Below are 19,209 nucleotides of genomic sequence, written 5' to 3'. Positions count from 1 at the left end.
TAGGACCAAAATACATCAGTGACCTCCTGACCCAGTATGAACCTTCCAGATCCCTCAGGTCATCTGGATCCGGTCTTTTATCAGTTCCCAGAGTCAGAACCAGACACGGAGAAGCTGCATTCAGCTTTTATGCTCCTTATATCTGAAACAAACTCCCAGAAAGCCTCAGATCAGCTGAAACACTCAGTTTATTTAAATCCAGTTTGAAGACTCACCTGTTCTCAGCTGCATTTGAATAAAGCACCAAATCCGCACTTAAGCTTAAATTTCAAAACTTACATTTTAACTATTGATTTTATCTACTGTTCTGATTTTATCTGTTTTGATTTTATATACTGTTTTGTTTGTTTGTTTGTTAATTAGTTAGTTAGTTTGTTTGCTTGTTTTAATCAATTTTAAATCATGCTTTTATTTGTTTTTGTTTCTATTGTCTCTGTAAAGCACTTTGAATCACCTTGTTGTTGAATTGTGCTATACGAATAAACTTGCCTTGCCTTGTTTATGCCAAATGCTCACCAGACCAAATGTAACAGCAGAAACTGAGACTCATCAGATGAGGCAACGTTTTCCAATCTTCTTTTGTTGAGTTATGATGAGCCAGTGTGAACATTAACAAGACATCTTTGTCAGGAGAGAACTGCTGCTTACTGGGTAATTTCATTATCAAAGCCTTCTTTGTAAACGCTAGAGATGGTTGCGCCAGTGGATCAGCATTTTTTGAGACACTCAGAAACACTCACAGCTGTCTGGCAAAAACAACTGTGTCAAGATTAAAGTCACTTAAATCACCTTTCTTTCCCATTCTGATGCTTTGTTTTAACTTCAGCAGATTATCTGTACCTTGTTTACATGCCTAAATGCACCGATCTGCTGCCATGTGATTGGCTGATTAGATATTTGTATTAACAAGCAGTTGAACAGGTGTACCTAATACAGTGACCAGTGAGTGTATATGCTAACGTATCATAATAACATTTGAAACTGGTTTAAAATGATTTTCACAAAGGCCGGCCTACAACTTTTCATTTAAGCCTTGGAGGTGCTAGTTTTGAAACATGACCTTTTCATTATGCTAAACTTACCTGTGGCTTTGTGGGCTAAAGGGATAAACTACTGTATAAATAAAAATGTTTGCTTTTAAAGCTTTTTTGCACACCCACATATAAGATGGAAAGTCGGTAGAAAGAAAAAAGTGAGATCAGGAACGACAACGTCTCGCTGTCTTCTACCAGGACATGTTTATTTACAGCGGCCAATGATAGGAGTCACAAGTGTTCCACAGGTACGTACAGAGAGACATCAATAGTTCCCACCTCCTGCACAAAGCACACTCAGCGGGGACAGTCCAAGGGACACGGGGAGCATGGGGACAAAGAGGACACATACTGTACACTGAGCTCAAACACACCTGTTTTTTTAACCCCCCTTTTACAGAAAAAAGGGCTGATGGATGATGGAGGAGACAGAGAGGAAAGGAGGACGAGAGAGGGGAGGAGAGGAGGGACCAGAGGAGAAGAAGGACAGGGGTGGGGGGGTGGGGGGTTAGACTTATATTCAAATACAAAAGAACATGTACAAATCGTATAGCCCCCAGGCACTGTGCTCCCATATTTACAGTGATCGTAACAGGCAGCGGAACCACTCCATGGCAGGACCATCCTTTAGAGATATGCAGGTACAAGGGCTCGCTGTGAGAAAACAAAGCCAGCACTACGTAAGTCTGAGATAAAAACCAGTGGAGTCTGAGAGGCAGGGAACAGTGGTGGAGAGGGGGGCAGGTGGGGAGGACAGGAGGGGGGCTGGCAGACACATGGAAGGAGTGCTGCAGCCTAGGGAATTAATCACTGTCGAGAGCTACATAATCAGGTTTTAACTATCAGAGCACACCCCGGAACTCGGCGTGAGAGCTCTCGCCAACTCGCACCACGGTTTAAAAAAATGTTTTAAAAAGGAAACACTCCATGCACTTAGAGCACTCTGACATTCACACTTGGCATGTGGTCATCATCACCTTCGCATCATCACCTTCGCTTGCCACATGGTGCACCATGGAGATGGAAAGTGTACTCGCACTTTATTATAAATAGGTAACAACATTAAAAAATAAATATAATAAATGCCAGAATAGCACTTAACTCTTTAATGTAGTGTAAGGTTTGGAATCTGGAGACTCTTATTGTGGAAAATTGAAAAAAAACAAAAAAACAGTAAAAATGGGAACACATCCTCGCAAACATACAAATGGATTAACTTACAGTACGTGCAGATACATTCAGCGGACATACATGCAACCTGATTCATGTAGACGAGTGTAGTTACCCATGGATGTATGCACACATACATGCGCACACACACAGTCATGTAATGATTCATGTGATGCCATCAGACCACTCAACAGCCTCGACCTGACATCTAGTTGTACTAGGTAGTTGCACACGTCCGTTCCTGTCCAGTGTCGGTGATTAGAACCCACAACCCTATGACTACGTTTCCCAGAAACCACAGCATCACAATACAATTCAATCTTATGACACATTCTGTGGCACAAAGCAGCTAAGCTGTGATCAAAAGTTCATTTGTTGGTCTACACTGCTACAGCGACTTTGGGCCACAAAAGGGGGGGGGGGTTTAAAAAAAAAAGAAAAAAAAAAGAGAAGGCACACTAATGCCGTAATTACTGCCTCCATTGAAATGCTGTGAAATAGCCTCAGGACATGGGTTTTTCTTAAGGGAAAGCAAATGACTAGGAAAAAACAATATTACACCATCACTGAACTTTGGACCAAAACACAAGAGAAGGAAAAAAAAAGAAGAAGAAAAGAAAAAAAAAACAGCCAACAGCTTTTCATCCAAGGAGTGTTCACAAAAAAAAGAAAAGAAAAAGCCAAGCCTTTTGCATTTGGAAAAAAGGACACATCCTTTAGGGTATATTTACATAAAAGCTTTGTAAAATACTCTTTTTTTTTCATCTATGTACAACACGTGACAACATCAGAGAGAATAGTGACCAGACCAAAGAAAGAAAAACGGCATCAGAGGCCAATCTGAGGCAAGAATAATCAAAGAAACCAAAGTTTATCATTTAAAACAGACATGACGTAAATGTTGATTTATTTCTCTCGAGCATACCTTTTCTCTTTTGTTCCCATGCCTTGAGTGGTACCTTGCTGCTACTTCTGCTTTTACAGATAGCAAAGATTACTGGTCAGGGCACTCACGGGGACGCCTTTCAACACATTAACATAATTTTTTCATTACTCATTGTATACCAAAGTGTAAATTGACTTGCAGTGCGGCTAACCTCTGGCAACAATATACGACACATTACGGTGTATGCAGCTGATGAATAAAACATTCTTATGCGCACATTGTTAGAGAGTGAGACGCCTGAAGAGCGCCAACAATATTCGGCGTCAATTTAAAGGCTTTGCTAACAGTGACATCAATGCACATGTGTGGTTTTTGTACTGTATACTTCATAGACTGCAACACACTCTTCCTTCTTGTGATTTTTGGATACTGTTGAGTACTTATAAAGAGTCGCAAAAGCCCTTCTGAAATCAAACCAAACCAAATATTAGGCCTAAAGTCTTCTGGAAAAAATTAATATTGTTTCAGGTAGAAATGCTAGCGAAGCCTGCTAGCTTAAAGTACAATAACTGAGAATTTGTCTTTGTAAGCTAGGCACCTAGCTTGGCTATCACAGGCATAAAAAGGATGTTGTAGAGTAACACTCAGGCATGGAAACAGGCTTAAATCACTGTGACATCCTGCAGTGAAGGTCAGCCCATGCATTGCTCTTACAAAGACAAAAAAAAGCATTAGCATTGAGATATTTGGGGCACACCAGCGTACCAGCTTATGCCTCCGCTGGTGATTGTCTTTTTTGAGAGACATCAAAGAGGAGAGTGCTAGAAACACCTTTCAACTGCATGAAAATCCCATGTGGGGTGTAAAACAGACAAATAAACAAACAAAAAAAAAAAACCCCAGAATCTGAGAAATAATACTTAAGGCAGAAAATAATATACAATCATTGATCAACAAGAGCTTTCCATTGATGCCATGTTTGTAAGAACATGATACATTAATCACTCAGGGTGTCTAAAAGGTTGACACTTTCTTCCTTTCTATTTTCTCTCTATTATTTTTTGTATTTACACATGCCTTTCTCTGGGGCATTGCTATAAACAGATATGGTATTTTACTCCACTATTTTCCAGTGTTGTAGTTTCTCTGGGTTTTGGTCTTGTGATCCGAATGTTCTTTTGGCGGCGGGAGGACCGACCCTTTTACGCTTTGCTGTCGTCGGGCTTTGTGTGGATGCTGTTGTCACTGTGCACTTTGATTTCAATCGTATCCGGCTTGAGAACCTCTCTTCCATTTTCTTCCTTCAGCGGTAGCTTCCTGCAGAGACACAGAAATGCACAACGTGGAAGTGAAATACGCAGTTTGTGCATTTCAAAGCTTGGTCATTACAAGAACTTAAAGCATACATACCATTATTGTGAACAGACGCACAATAAATTGTACATAAAGCAGAGCTGAATTACTGCTGTAAGAGAGTTTAGGCTTAATGGTATTCTTCAAAAAATGTGTGCCTAACAGCATTGAACTCCACCTTATAGACCTTTCGGTGTGTGAATGAATTGCCTCCTTTGGGATTAATAAAGCTAAATTTAATTGAAGAGAAAAGGCAGCAGGAATATTAAATATAACAGCCTCCACGGGGCTTCACAAGGGGTTAGAGAAAGCCAAATTATTCCTATTTTGCCTGTGTTTGGTCTGGATGGTTGGAGAGCTGATCAATTTGTCAGCTTGTGTTTGTTTTCAGTGCTCTAGATGTCTGATGAGGATGGAGATGAGACATGAATAATTATAAGCAACGTGACTTAGCAGGCTTTTTACAGGACTTTCTCCATCTGTTCACCAAGGATGAATGGCATCCACTTCCGTTTTTAAAGAAATCAGTGCACACATATGGTACATAGACGCTAAAGTATTTGTTGGTTTCAGCAATCTGTGATAGTTCATCTATTCCCAACTAAGCCATACTATGTATGTTCAGGAATAGCAATGTAGATCGATCGATTTGCTTTGGTCCTGAAAGAATACTTTAAAAGAATGGCACTGATTGAAATTAATTTTATTCAGCATAATCATTCTGTTATCCTTATTTAGAACCCAAATTTTCTTTTACGTTATTATTAAAAATCCTTATTATCTTACGCTGTTTCTAACAAGTCAATTTCTTTAGGTTTCCCCTCCCTAATGGCATGGCATACTTTTTCTGACTGACATTCCTCCCAAAAAACACCACATGTAAGCCTCAACCCCATATTGCACATACAGCAGGAAATGTGGCTTTGGCTAGGCCTAAGATGAACCCTATAACACCAGAGTTACACAGGTCTACAGCCAGATCAGTGACCATCTGACAAATAGTCCCAAGTAAATAATATGTATTACCCAAACGGTTGCAAGTAACCGCAGGAGGTTGCTGGCTGATGCGCCTTGGACAAAACTGGTTGCAAAGAGTTTGCTGCACCAAAAACTTCAGTGCAATTTCTTTGGCCCCAAGTAGATTGCCACTGTCATTCGCACTTTGCATTTTAATCTCAAAGCTGTTATCAAACTTGAAAAGGTGTGACACAAACTGGAAGTGGGGAACGTTCTCCAGTAAAGCAGAAAATGTGCCGTATTGCCACATCCAACATATTTCAGAAGGGGCAACTTTTACTGTGAAAGCAAAAGCTCTCTGGTTTCACTTTCACATTCTTGCTACCACTTGCTAGTGTTTGCAACCAAGTTGTCATCTTCCTTGCAACCTGTTGGTGAACAAAATCATTGCTCATGACTCGGTAAATCCAGAAACCATTTGCCAAACGGAATACATACTCTTCTATAGCAACCTGGTGGATGCCAGCTTCTCAGTGACTAGTCTTTAGGCCGGCGTAAATGGATATGTGGCAATCACATTCACATATGTCAGCAACCACTTGCAACTAATGATGGAATACAACTTGTCATCTCCCTGCGTCTGAAACATTTGCTTTAAAGATAGGGACAAAGTCTGAGACCACTTAGTCTGCCATCTTTACATCGACACTGGTGCATTAAGACAGGGATAAACCAACAATAAGATTGAGTCAGTCAGTTTTCCACTACACAAAGGTGTTATACTCGCTTATGCAAGACTGAAGGAGACAAAGTTCATAATTTTTTTTTTATTATAAATTTATAAACAAAGATACAGCGAGTTCATTTCATTAATAACCACCATTCTACCAAGACCACTGCAAATCTGCAGCTTAAAAATGAGTCGCCAGAGCTTGAAGGTGCTGCACACTCAACCTTAAAGTTGGGGAAACTGGCATTCAGCTGAGACTGAAGAAGTCACTTGGATGAGCGAGGAAACATTTCTCCCACTGAAAACCCTACGTCCAGATGAACAGGATCAACTTTTTTGGACTGCAATAACTTCAGAGCTCGCACATCTTCAATATGGTGCAAGTCTGACTCATTTTGAGACGGATAGAAAAGGAAATAGGCACGGGCTATTTGACTTACTCACAGCCCTGTTTCAGGCACGCTTGTTCATCTAATCTTCCACGAGTTTTGTTTTGAGTAATGCAGCAGAAGGACATCACAGCTTTATCTTTATGCTAATATGCATCAGTATGATGAAAATCCAACCAGCTTGTGCTTCAAGCAATATGATATATGAGAGCTTTCATCTGCATTTGGCTGATCTGGCTTTATCCAAGTGCGGTTAATACAGGCAGTGGGTCAGAATAAAGTAATGCTGCAACATAATGAGACCTAAAAAGTAGCATTTTCTAATATCTTTTGTTGTAATGACCCACATTTCTATTCTAATTTGACTTGCACAAATTCAAACATGCAAAATGACCCATAACTAGGGAGTAGCTATTAGAAAAAAGCTATATTATTCCCCCTTCTGCGCCATTACAGGTGGCTTCTTGCCATTATGTGCACTCTGTCAATCGAATTAGTATCCTTTGATGTGTTCATATGCCAGGAGGACAGACATTTCAAAGAAATATCTATCAGCAGTGTCAAATCTCCTCATCTTAGCCTCTAAAACACTAAAGCCTAACCAAAAACCACTTATTGACAAACCAACAGGGACACATTCACCGAAAAAATACGAACCACGGGGGGGCTACCCATGTAAAATCAAACAGGCGTCTGTCTTTTGTCATTTCATTTTGGGGAATAAAAACCCTGCTCTGAAATTTCAGCAAGGGATGTCTAAATGCAATTTTACTCTCAGCGGTAGCTTGCGCCTACACCAAACAACCAAAAAAAAAAAAAAAAAGAGAGAGAGAACAAAATAAAGTAAATAAACAAAAATAAAAGAAAGAATGAGAAAACAGATGACAATTACAGAAAATGCAAAGCGAACGTGGCACTGAGTTGCATCTCTTCCTGCTACACAGCCCTTTCTTTTACCCTGCGCCTCTTGGAAGTAAGACAAGTTTAATAAGGAGATCAATAAGGAACTTTGGCTTTTACATTGATTCACATTGTCAGAGTCCTCTTGCTCCTAATATGCGCTTCATTCAATGCGTATTTCTCCAGTTCTATCAAGACGTTGAGGGAAAAAAGAAGGGGGGGGTTAAGTCACAAACAAAGAAAGGTATTATAGACCTGTACCAGGCCAGTATTAATAACACTTGACCTTAAAGATTCTCATTTTCCGGAGTTCATGAAGCGGTTCCACTTTTTATTTTGCCGCTGCTAGTCTGTCATGACTCAGAGACATAAACAATCTGTCAAATGAAGGTTCTAAATGAAAAGCTCTATATTGTCTTTTGAGTATAAAAAAAATCATTTGAATTTTTTAGAGCTTTTTAAAAATCTTTTTTATTAGTGTTAATGGTAGATATATCCACATGATAAACATTTCCCGGATGACTCATACATTAATTCTTGGAGCAGAACTTCTCCTTTGAAAGAATACTTAATTCGAGGCTGACACGACTCTCTAAATAAACACGAACCTGCAGCTAGCAGGGGTTGACCGAAACAGCTTGTTGTTTTACTAATGCAGTTCTTATACAGCTATTGACATTTAATAAAACATTGCATATGAATCAGTCATCCCTGCTGTCATTGAAATGTATTCATTTAACTAAATAATTCAATTTTTTGCATTGTTTCTTTCTTCAAAGGTCTGAGATATCTCATCTAGTGCATCAGTGGACACTTTTATTATTCCCATTACTGGATGTTTTCACTGTGTAAACGCTGAATTTCCTCGACTAAATTGTCAATTTTAAAAGGCACTCTACATCAACACAAAATCACCCTCAAATTGCCATGCTGGACGTTTTACCAAGCTCCGGGAGAGTTCTTCAGTGAGCGAGATCATGAACGTAAAACAGTAACCCTGCATGATACTGTACCTAATAAGCCCAAATATTGCAACTGGCCAGAGGGGGGTTCCCCCTTTGGTTGATTGGTGGATGTAAAAGTTCCTGCACAGTGAAGCCAATTTCATGTCTCATTAGCTCCATGCAAACCTAGATTTGACTTATACTCAGATGGGGAGGTTTCCTCAAGTTCTGCGAAGGCTCTTGCTGTGCGACGTTTCCTGTTTCTTCAGTGAGGAGGCAAAATCAAAACAATCCCGAATCCATTTACTGAAGCAAAGTATCAGTACAGTTTGGAAGAAAAAGAAAAAAAAAAGAAGAAGAAATTATATCAAAAAAATATTGGAGAGGCAACTGTAACTGTTAAAGCGTCTGCAGTTGGCATACGGCATGCTCTTTGCCTTCTCTGCAATTTGATAAACTCCTTAACATAGTTGTACCGTTTTAGTTATTCAAATGGTCAAAAAAAGTGCAATGAAAAACATAAAACTACTAGAACTTCTAGAACTACTTGAGGTTGGCGTTAATAATTATTGATGGGGCTCTGTGTGATGAGAAAGCAATATTTCGCATGCTATATGTTGATTCAAATTATAAAAAATTGCAGTCATACATCTGCCGTAGCCCCAACTGGTTGCAGCAGATGGCTGACTCTCCCTGACCCTGGTTCTTCTGGAGGTTTCTTCCTTCTAAAAGGGAGTTTTTCCTTCCCACTGTTGCCAAGTGTTTGCTCATAAGGGCTTCTTTAATTTTTATTTATTTATTTATTTATTTATTTATTTTGGGGGGGGGGGGGGGGGGGCTGTCTTTTGGCTGCTGCCTTCAAGAGTCACCACAGCAGATCATCTGTCTCCATCTCACTCTATCCTCAGCATCCTTCTCTTTCACACCAATCCTCTGCATGTCCTCCTTCCCTATATCCATGAAACTTCTCTGAGATCTTCCTCTTTTCCTCCTGGCTGGGAGCTTCATCTTCCCTCCTCTGCACATGTCCAAACCATCTCAGCCTTTGTCTCCAAACTGCTTAATCTGAGCTGTCCCTCTGACTCCGTTCTAATCTTGTCCATGCTGGTCACTCCCAATGAAAATGTTCAGCTCTGCTACCTACAGCGCAGCCTCCTGCCTACATTTCCAAACCATACAGCTTCAAAGTCTCTACCATCTTGTAAACCTACCCTTTTCCTTGGTTGGGTTACATTTTCCTCTATCACAACAGCACTATGACACAAATCTGTTTGGCACAAGGATCTCGAGATATCTTTGCTTGTGCAGTATTTAACATTGTGGCCACAGTTAAAAGCAAAAATTGTGTAGATAGTTTTTCTCCAAATGCTAAAAAAAATAGAGCCATTTGGAGTCATTTTTCATCACTGTGAACATACTATCTCATGTGCATATACTGCTTGTTTGTCCAAAAATATGCACACACCATCAGAAGTTCAATTCAAAACATTGTTTGGCACACAAGGCAAACAGCAATGCTACTGGGTCTTGACAAACCTCTGATTATGCTGCGAGAGCCAGCAGCTGTGTGAAGATATGTGTGAAGATATGCGTGATATCAGAGTGCGTATGCAGATACGTATTTGTAATCTGTAAGCTTCTAAGTGACACCAAAGCGCAGCAGGGGCGACTTGTTCTTTCCTCTGCAGACATTAATTAAGCACATTGCCATCTATGGCAGGCCATGAAGGCAGGCTACAATCTTTGCTTTTTCACTGTGATAAATTAGGTGGCTTGCAGTCTTAGCTGCGGTATGTGCCTGGAGAGTTTGTTTACACCCTTATCAAAATCTATACACGTATATATATTTTTTTCCAGCAAACATTTTTTTTTTGTTTTAGAGTTGGCATCCGGGATCTTACTGTGAATTTAGAAGTGGAAGTCTTTGTCAAAGGCACTTTGACGGAGCTGCTGATGGACAATTTGGCTGTTTACATGTGGATCAGACGCCTTGTTCCCTGACCTGATGTAGAAATGAGCTTGTTTACACGACTGTGGAGTAAGAATGTAGGGAAACGAAGACCAGACAGATATATGTCCTTTTTCTCATTTTTACACGGTCAGGTATGCTCCAGCCAAAGCCTTTTAGCTTCTCGAGACAAGCAGATTTCTGTTTGCTCTGGAGTTAAGAGTACTGTGAGCTCACACTTAATTAAATGTCATCCACCTCAGTCTGCTGCTCCAGAATTTGAAATTTATGTGCTCTCTACATGTCAATAGCACAGACTGTCTTGTCTTTCAAAAAAAATTGGAGAATCAAGAGGCTCCGAATCCCTGTAATGATGTTTAATTTTATTGAAACAGGAAAACAAAGGGAGAAAAATGAATGTGCTTGCGCTGAACAATACATTATGGAAAAACATGGTGAAGAGCTAATTAGACTAGGACTCCTGGTATATTCTTGAATGACAGCAAATGTAGTAACAATAATTCTTCTTTGATTAATTCACTTTACCTTTAACTTCACTTTCTCTAATGCAGTATCCTTCAGCTAAACAAAGTTAAATTTACATATGCAAAATATAGTTATACTTTCATTTGTTCCTCTTGTTTTGCTATATTAGATATTATTAATGACTTAAGGTGTCACCAAAGTCATAGCTTTAGAACTCAGAAGCTATTTCTGGTGATTTTTCAGTGAATTTGCCTTTTTTATTTTGATAATTTTGTCGTGCCCTTAAGATTTTAGGCTTTGTATGGTCGATGCTAAGCACTGTGGAACCATTAACATGTCTGACAAATTTCTAGGCTAACATGGTACCTCTGAGCTGACGCTAGGTAAGCTAGTCCCCTGATGCTGACTTTTTTTTTTTTTGCATCTCTTTGCATTTACAGATTTCAAAGTGTCTTTCAACTGGTTATTTCGTTTAGGTCCTTTAGCCCCCCACTTTTTGTTTAATTCAAACAAAAATAATCAGCTTTTTTTTTCTTTTCTTAAGAGTACGTGTGCACATGCACAGTATGTGGGGTTCGAGGTTGCTTTTGTTGTCTTTGCTTGGACTGCCAGTGTCCAGCTGGAAAAATTTAAGATAGCGTCAAACCAAGTTTTTCATTGCATTGCTTATCACATTATACGTATGGGAGGGGACGAACTAGCATAGCATTACAACAGTCCCAGTAATTGCTAACTTTAGGTTTTTATCTACCTGCTTCAATTATAGGACACTAGTAGGAACGAAGTGTGTTCAGACTTCATTTGGGATTCGTGTGACGTCAACAGGGGCAAATAAAACACTCTGACCTTCTTTTTACGCCATTGGTTTAGTACTCCATGTTGTTAGTGGACAGGAAGTCATCATGAACAACACGGCTGACTGGCATCTCAAACAGATTTTTCTTTAGTGACTGACACTTCTGTAGAAATTCTTTCTTGCTCCATCCCCAGGCTGCCATGGCCTTAACTGTAATCTTCCATTCTGTTTTATATTTCCTGCCGTGAGTCATCAGGTATATATAAACACTTTCAAAAGTCTATCGACTCCAAGCCAGATCTATCACTGAGCCTCTACTCAAACTTCTTAAGCCTGAATAAACAACAGACTTCACCAGACGCCCCTCCTGCGCCACCTCAACGGTTAAAATGTCACTGTGACATATCATCAGCTTTACTCAACACTGACTTTTTGTCTCTGGGTAAAAGATTATCAGCAGCTGTTGTTTTGTATTAAACGTCAATACCAAACTGTTCTTCTGGGTTTCTTGCCAGCAGGTTACTGGAGAGCCCGACAGGGGCACAAATCTATTTCTGGTTCACTGACTGACAGGATGGGACTGGAGCTGGCTGCACAACTATGACAAGCAATGAATATTAGGAAGGGAAAAAAAACTTCCAGAAAGAAAAAAAAAATGAACACAGAATCCAAATTAAATGCAGGTAGAAAGAATATGAATCAATTTAAGTTTCCCTGCATAAACATGTATTTACTTTTTCTGTCTTTTGCCTGAATAGTGACTTTTTAAGGTCGTAAGGGGTTAAACAGTATAGCTGGAGTCACATTTGACTTGATGCTACAGACTAGAGGTCCATTAGGTGTACCAATTCTCTTCTATCTCTATATGGGTCCCATTGATATCTCAGCACACTGTTAAGAACTTAAGACTGAAACTGGAAGTGAGGACTTTTGAAGTCAACAGTACTACTTGAGTCTTTCAACTTTCCCTGAAGCAGCTATGCAGCCCAGTGTGTGCCGCAGATTCATAACAGAAAGACACCCACACACTCTCTGTCGTGCGTTTGTCCACTAGCCTAGCTCCAACTTCAAAATAACCCTGCACTGCTGGGTGCGTGGTCGCTCTGCTAACCTTCAGCACCACATTGAGGTTGGAAAACTGTCTCTATAACCCCGAATATCAAAAAAAAAAAATCTGCTGTGTCAGAAGTGAACTGACGATACCCTCCAGATTTTCTTCTTGGTTCCAAACCAGCCCACACACTCCTCAGCTCACATCCTCAGAACAGACACCCAGCACACACTCTGATCTGTGCCACTCATCACCTTCCTAATTTGAAGTTCACCCCATGCTATTTATCACCGTAGATGCTCTCCATTGATGTTATTATTGACACTGTTGCTCACGCTTCGCTAGTCTTTACAACTTATTACCCCTCAGCACCTTCAGACTTGCACTATTGACATCTTGGAAACTCAGTTGGAGTTGTATTATTTCAAGTGTTATCTTATTAGTCTCCAGCTCAGTGGCATGACTCATTGTAAAGCAGACCACGGCATTTACTCCATTCTCGCTACACTAGTTCAAAGAAGTTATGACCATCTTCACTGCCAGTTATGAAACCAATCTCTCTGCAGAGACACGGACTGCAACAGGACAACAATCAAAAGTGCTCAAACAACCAGAAAGTTTCTAACAAGTACTGTAGAATCTCTGAGGTACTGTCAGATGGACTCAAGTACCTCCTTCATCAACACAACCGTCATTCAAAATGTGTTCTTTTGGCATAATTTTAAGCTTGCTGTTGATTAGCCCTGTCAGTTTTAAATAAAGTTAATAACAATGTGCTGATCATAGATTGGTCCATGTTTAGAATTAGTAGCTTGGTTTATATGACAATTTCAACCACTTGCCTTTTAGCGATTCTGACTTCTCTGCTTGCTTCTACTAGATTTTTATGAACTGCAGCATTTCATATACATGTTAGTGTTGATCCATGTGTGGGGGTGTCATTTCCTGTGAAATCCGAAAATGTTGCCGGTAATTTGGAGCTATTTGTGATAACAAGAAGTCCTCCAACTAAGTTTGTTTGTGCCAACTTTTTGAAAAGACCCATGTTAATGTCCCTGGCACCACACGGGGAGTGATTTCATTTCAAAATACCTCCAGTGTTTTGGAGTTCGAGCCTCATTTTTAAGCCTCGCTTTCCATTGCTGTTTGATGTCACCATAAAAATCTACAAGTACTTTTTGGTTTTTTCACATTCACACGATGGCTGCAGGTCTCGTACTGAAAAACTGAAATAGATGTAAAAATAAAAGGTTGCAGAAACATCTGTGGGGTAGTTTTACACAGGAGGACTAATTCAGATGCTAAAACTCAACAATTAAAAGGGAATGCCCTGAATCCAAGTCACATTTAACTGCATGTGTCTGAAGAGAAAACCACGAGATTCTGTGGTGACTGGGCATAATAATTCTATTTAATACAATACGTTACACTATTACTATAAACACTATGGTTTAAGCCCTGAGCTTGATTAACACTCATACAAGCATGTAATTACATTTACAGCAATATAACCTTTAGATTTATATGACCACTGATGCCAAAAAAATAGGAAATTTAGGATTCATCTTTTACTCAAAATTGAAATCTCAATTTTGTTGGTTTTAAAGACTCCTCTGTAGGTGGATTTACTTAAAAGAGGAGTGTTTTTAAGTTTAATCGAGTCATTTGTGTTATTTTAATGAAAAAGCCATCGAGTTAACCTGAAAAGCAAGATAGTATTTTATTCATTGCAATAATGCAAATGATGTGAATGAAGTGACCTGAAATATTTCTTAGCAGTTAATTAACACAGTTGCATGAAACCACTGACATTGACTTTTCTGAAGTAAATGAAAAAACAGGCACAAAGAATTTTTGATTGTTCTTTCTATCGTGTTGGAGTTTTCTCTCGTCATTTGCTCTACCTCATGAAAGTGAGATACTACACTGCTGAAGTATGGCTTTGACAACGTAAATCCAGTGTTGCTATTGCTGCAGTAATCACCTGATTGCCCAACTGACTCTATTTTAACAATCAGTCACTATGTACCTGTATATCGTCACCTGGACCTATACTACCTTTAGGACTATTTTGTATCATCCTGCTGTACTGTATGTGACTGTGACACTAGTCACATGCACACATCAGACAGAGTGTAAAGTCTTGTGTGAGTTGCTGCTCTGTAGATTCCGTGTGCTGTCTGGGCAGGCAGGCAGTCAGCCCTCCAGTGTCGCGAGATTAGTGACTCAGCAGAACTCAAACCCCTCCCTCCTCCACCTCCTCCTCACATGTGCCCTCTCTCTCCATCTCAGACACTGCTGGCACACTGACAGGCACGGCTGTGGCCAGTGACTAAGACTCTGTTTGTGCTATCTCACAGACACCGCGATGTAGTTAGCACCCTGCATAAAACAGTGGGACTACATTTTTTTTAAAATCAGTTGTACCATGAATTTCACGGGGGTGGGCTTCTAAATTGCATGCTGTCTGATGAGGGGGAAACAAAACAAAGAAAATGGTTTTCAGAGATGCTTGTGGCAACACTCATGGACTATTAGCATGCATATAGCAAGAAATAAAGGCGGGTACACACACACACACACACGCACACACAAGACTGAAAACAAAGCGTGACAGCACAAAATGTACACGGTTGTACATGCATGTAACGAATGCACGCTCACATAACGCATGCAAATGGATACTTAAAAGGTGAACTTGCTTCACATCATGTAAAAGGCACTGATGTAAGTGAATAAGACGTAATCAAAGACATACTGTGGTTGAAAGGGTGGCTGGGCGGCTGTTGTAGGTGTACCTACAGTAAATGGTAAAAAGAAATCTCCTTTTCTCATTCAGACTAAATATATATATGTATACATAAGAGGAATGAACATGGCATGAACAGCTAATGTTATTGCTCAGCGAGTCACTCGGGGATGAGATCCTTGAAAAAAACTGTTTTTTTTTCTCCTTTTTTGCAGGCCTTATTGTTCATTTCTGAGAAATGCGAAGGCTGTTTTTTGTTCTCTGTTAGATGTTTTCATACCAATTTCTCAAAATCTTTGTATTGACTTGTATTCACCCATTCAGGGCTTTCAATTTATTACTGCGCAAAAATTATACAGCGAGAAGAAGAAGAAGCATAACCCTCAGCCATAAAGATACACCCACAGCAGATGTTCCCTCTTCAGGCATGAGCTGGCAAAATTGATACTGTCACTACACAAAATCAAACGCTTGGACTGAAGCAGTCAAAGGTTTCAAAAAAGAACAATGCAAAGAAAACCAAAGGGGATACTCACAGATAGGCGGCCTTCCCCTCCTCGATTTCTTTGCCCTTGCCGCTGGTGGCTGTTTTTTTGCTGCACAGGGTGCGCGTGATGCACATGAGCAGGCCGCAGTGACGCAGGAAGAAGCAGCTGACGTCCACCAGCACGAGGAGCAGCAGCAGCGCTCCCAGGCCGAGGCCCACCACCGCCCCCAGCCCCAGACCGCTGAACAGGGATTCTGCTAAGGCAGTGAAACACACAGGCAGACACACGCACACACACACACACACACACACACACACACACACACACACACACACACACACAGCAAGGATAAAACCACTGTTAGCAATTTGGTTCGCTGACTTGTTCTCTAAGACACGTTCAGAGTTTAGGGTCAGATTGGGTGTGGGATCAGTGGAGCTGGAAGGGATTCATTCTCTCACTCCTGTGTCTTCAGGCTGGACGCCCGCAGAGTCGAGGCTGGAGGTCAGCTTCCTCCCCGGGAAACTATAAAGCTGTACCAAACTTTTACTCCAAGGTCAATGAATTCCTCCAGAGCCAGTTGGATGGTTTCCAACACACAGATAAGTCCTAATCCACAATTCCTCAATGCGCACAATCCTCGGAGGAGGGTGGAATTATCTCGATTATTAGCGTAAATCCACCAAATCTCCTCCAAAACAAATCAGTTCTTGCCTTATAAAGTTTCTTCTGTATATATATAGTTCATTGAATGAAAGTTTGAAAGATTTTAAATAATTGAACAAAATGAGATTTATAGTGCTCCAAAATAGGTGGAAATGTAACAAATGTGGCTTCATCTTCACTTAGAATACAGTAAACGCTTCGTAAAACTGAGCATTTAATTGGCAGAGAGGGCAAAAACAAAACAGTTCTTCTCGGCCATATTTGCCCTCGGGCCTTGCATCTACCTCCTGTATCATGTGCTAAATGTGAACATCACACAGGTGCAGAGGTTGGCGTACACGTTCAGCTCTGCACTGAAGCCCGAGTACGCGTTAAGCATTGACACACTGATGCTCTGGCCACTTCGTCCACTGTTTTATACCTCGCAGCACTAAACAGAATCACGTCGGGAATTAAATTAAGTAAATGCTCTCTCTCAGAGCGGTCAACACACTGCTCTTAAAAACACGCAGAGATCTCGGCTCAGTTGGGTACAAGCAGCGAGGCCTGCTTCCATTTGAAAGTAATACAAAAATGAAGGTAGTGCAGAAAAGAGACGCTCCCAGTGGGTGTCTCTGAATGGAGCTGTGGCCTTAAGTGATCCTGGGGTTGAGAAATGGAGCATCCACTGCAGGATCAACGCTGACAGCTGGAGGTCGGACCTTGCCAGAAGTAATCAGTGATGGAAGAGTGAGAGTGAATGACCTTTTCTACTTAGGTACGCTCTCATCTGCGTGTTCAGTAGCCTGTAAGTAAAAAAAGGGAGATCAGACAATAATGGGAAGGTGTAAGCACTCAGAGGCAGCTGAGTGGTGTAGTCTGGCACCTCCAATTTAAAAATAAAAAAATAAGTGAGCAAGGGGAAAATGCTGCAGGAGGCTTTGTTCGACTTCCTGCATCCTGACAAACCAAAGAAAATGCAAGCTGAACGCAGGAGGTGTAAGCCGCCTTCTACCTATATGTTATATGTTTGATAGAAAGATGAATTTACACACATGAACCATTTGGTTTTTCAAGGGGAAAAAAAGGAGATGGTTTTATATCTCATTCTGGATGTTATCCAATTGAATCTGCGCTAAACTGTGTGGGGAACTATACACTGTTTGAAAGCACAAAGCCTCAGGCTAATCAGTGTAAACAATTTCAAGGTCCAGATAGCGCTCCTACAACAGTTTATCTTTGATAACAAGAATTTAAAAAAAAAAGGTCAAAACCTGTGAGGCAGAAAGCAGTTTGAGTTTTAATCTCTTAAAAATACCAGATCATTTTCTCTCAACAATACAACTTAATAGCACGTTACACTTCATTCTCCAGAGTATTTACCTGCTTGCTAATTGATGAAGTACCAACCCTCCAACCTGCTACGACATTTGTTCGCTGCAACATGCTAAGGCTTGACTGAACAGTGACAGATAAGTATACCTAATGATTCGGTAGCTTGTTGAACCACCTTTAGCAGCATTAACTAGAAGTAATTGTTTTCTGTATGATTTGATGAGTCTCTCATGTGGTTGTGGAGGAATTTTCGTCCACTCTTCTTTACAAAGTTGCTTCACTGCAGCAAAAGTCCAAATGATATGCTGATATGTTGTGTTTGGTCTGTCCAAAGGATGCTGCTTGAGAGGTCTTGTGGTTTGCAAACCTCCACCATGCTATGTTCTTTTTACAGAGAACCTTTGTCACAGCAAATCTTCCATATGAGCCAAACTTGTTCAGTTTTTTCTAATTGTGCTGTCACAAACATTAACATTCAACATGCTAACTGAGACCTGTAGACTTTGAAATGCACCCTTGGGCTAGTTGCAGTTTTTCTGAGCATCGTATGGTCTGACCTTGGGGTGAACTCCGTGGAAGATCATGGTGGTGTGTTAACACAAACCTAAATGCTCCAGACCAGCAAACCTCAGCAAGGTGATCACACTAGCTGATAATCAGTTAATCAAGTGGATTTAATTAGCAGTAATTGTCTGCTGCTGCACTCTTACAGTTTGAGTTTTAATCTCTTAAAAATACCAGATCATTTTCTCTCAACAATACAACTTAATAGCACGTTACACTTCATTCTCCAGAGTATTTACCTGCTTGCTAATTGATGAAGTACCAACCCTCCAACCTGCTACGACATTTGTTCGCTGCAACATGCTAAGGCTTGACTGAACAGTGACAGATAAGTATACCTAATGATTCGGTAGCTTGTTGAACCACCTTTAGCAGCATTAACTAGAAGCAATGGAAGCAGTGAAGGTAGAAAGAGTCATGTGAAAACATTATTTGTCACATGAGTTTAACACCTGTGACAAAGTGTTGAAAGAATATGGACGGTTTTTAACTCTCAGCGGAGCTTCAGCGCTTGTTTGCTTTTAGCAATAAAGACGCGTTTGGAACAGGAAATGGATAAGTGCTAATGGGCTGACAAGAAGGTGGAGAAGTCTATGTGCCTTTTAGAAGCTGAACTTCATGTGTAACATCCGTGAAGTGGTCCTTCAAGAGTATGATCTCCAAATGTATAAAGGAAACAATTTGGAAAGAGGCATGTATTTAGGCATGGTCTGTTTTCGACACACTGTGGTTTACATATTTGAGGATGCAGGAATCCTTATACTAGTGTCTTTTTGCACCATCC

General features: G+C 40.4%; 1 protein-coding gene across 2 annotated transcripts in view; it reads right to left on the bottom strand.

Annotated features, from left to right (window-relative positions):
* Nucleotides 1-1,668: 1,668 nt before the first annotated feature.
* The window catches only part of ncam2a (neural cell adhesion molecule 2a), a 473,690-nt gene continuing 456,149 nt past the window's right edge, over nucleotides 1,669-19,209 (bottom strand). The window contains exons 16-17 of one of the 2 annotated variants that reach the window (XM_085397463.1): nucleotides 15,930-16,134; nucleotides 1,669-4,407 (exon numbers count right to left, since the gene is read on the bottom strand). In XM_085397463.1, the coding sequence (XP_085253589.1) occupies nucleotides 4,293-4,407; nucleotides 15,930-16,134 (320 nt within the window). In that variant the 3' untranslated portion in view covers nucleotides 1,669-4,292. Of the gene's footprint in view, nucleotides 4,408-15,929; nucleotides 16,138-19,209 lie in introns of both variants that reach the window. The other variant, XM_085397464.1, reaches the window with a different exon arrangement.

This window comes from Rhamphochromis longiceps, linkage group LG23 (genome assembly GCF_057381845.1).
Source record: "Rhamphochromis longiceps isolate RC_006_pf linkage group LG23, R_longiceps_female_GT1.1, whole genome shotgun sequence".
Classification (NCBI taxonomy): domain Eukaryota; kingdom Metazoa; phylum Chordata; class Actinopteri; order Cichliformes; family Cichlidae; genus Rhamphochromis; species Rhamphochromis longiceps.
Note: the sequence above shows the minus strand (reverse complement) of the source record. Positions and strands in the feature narration are given on the sequence as shown.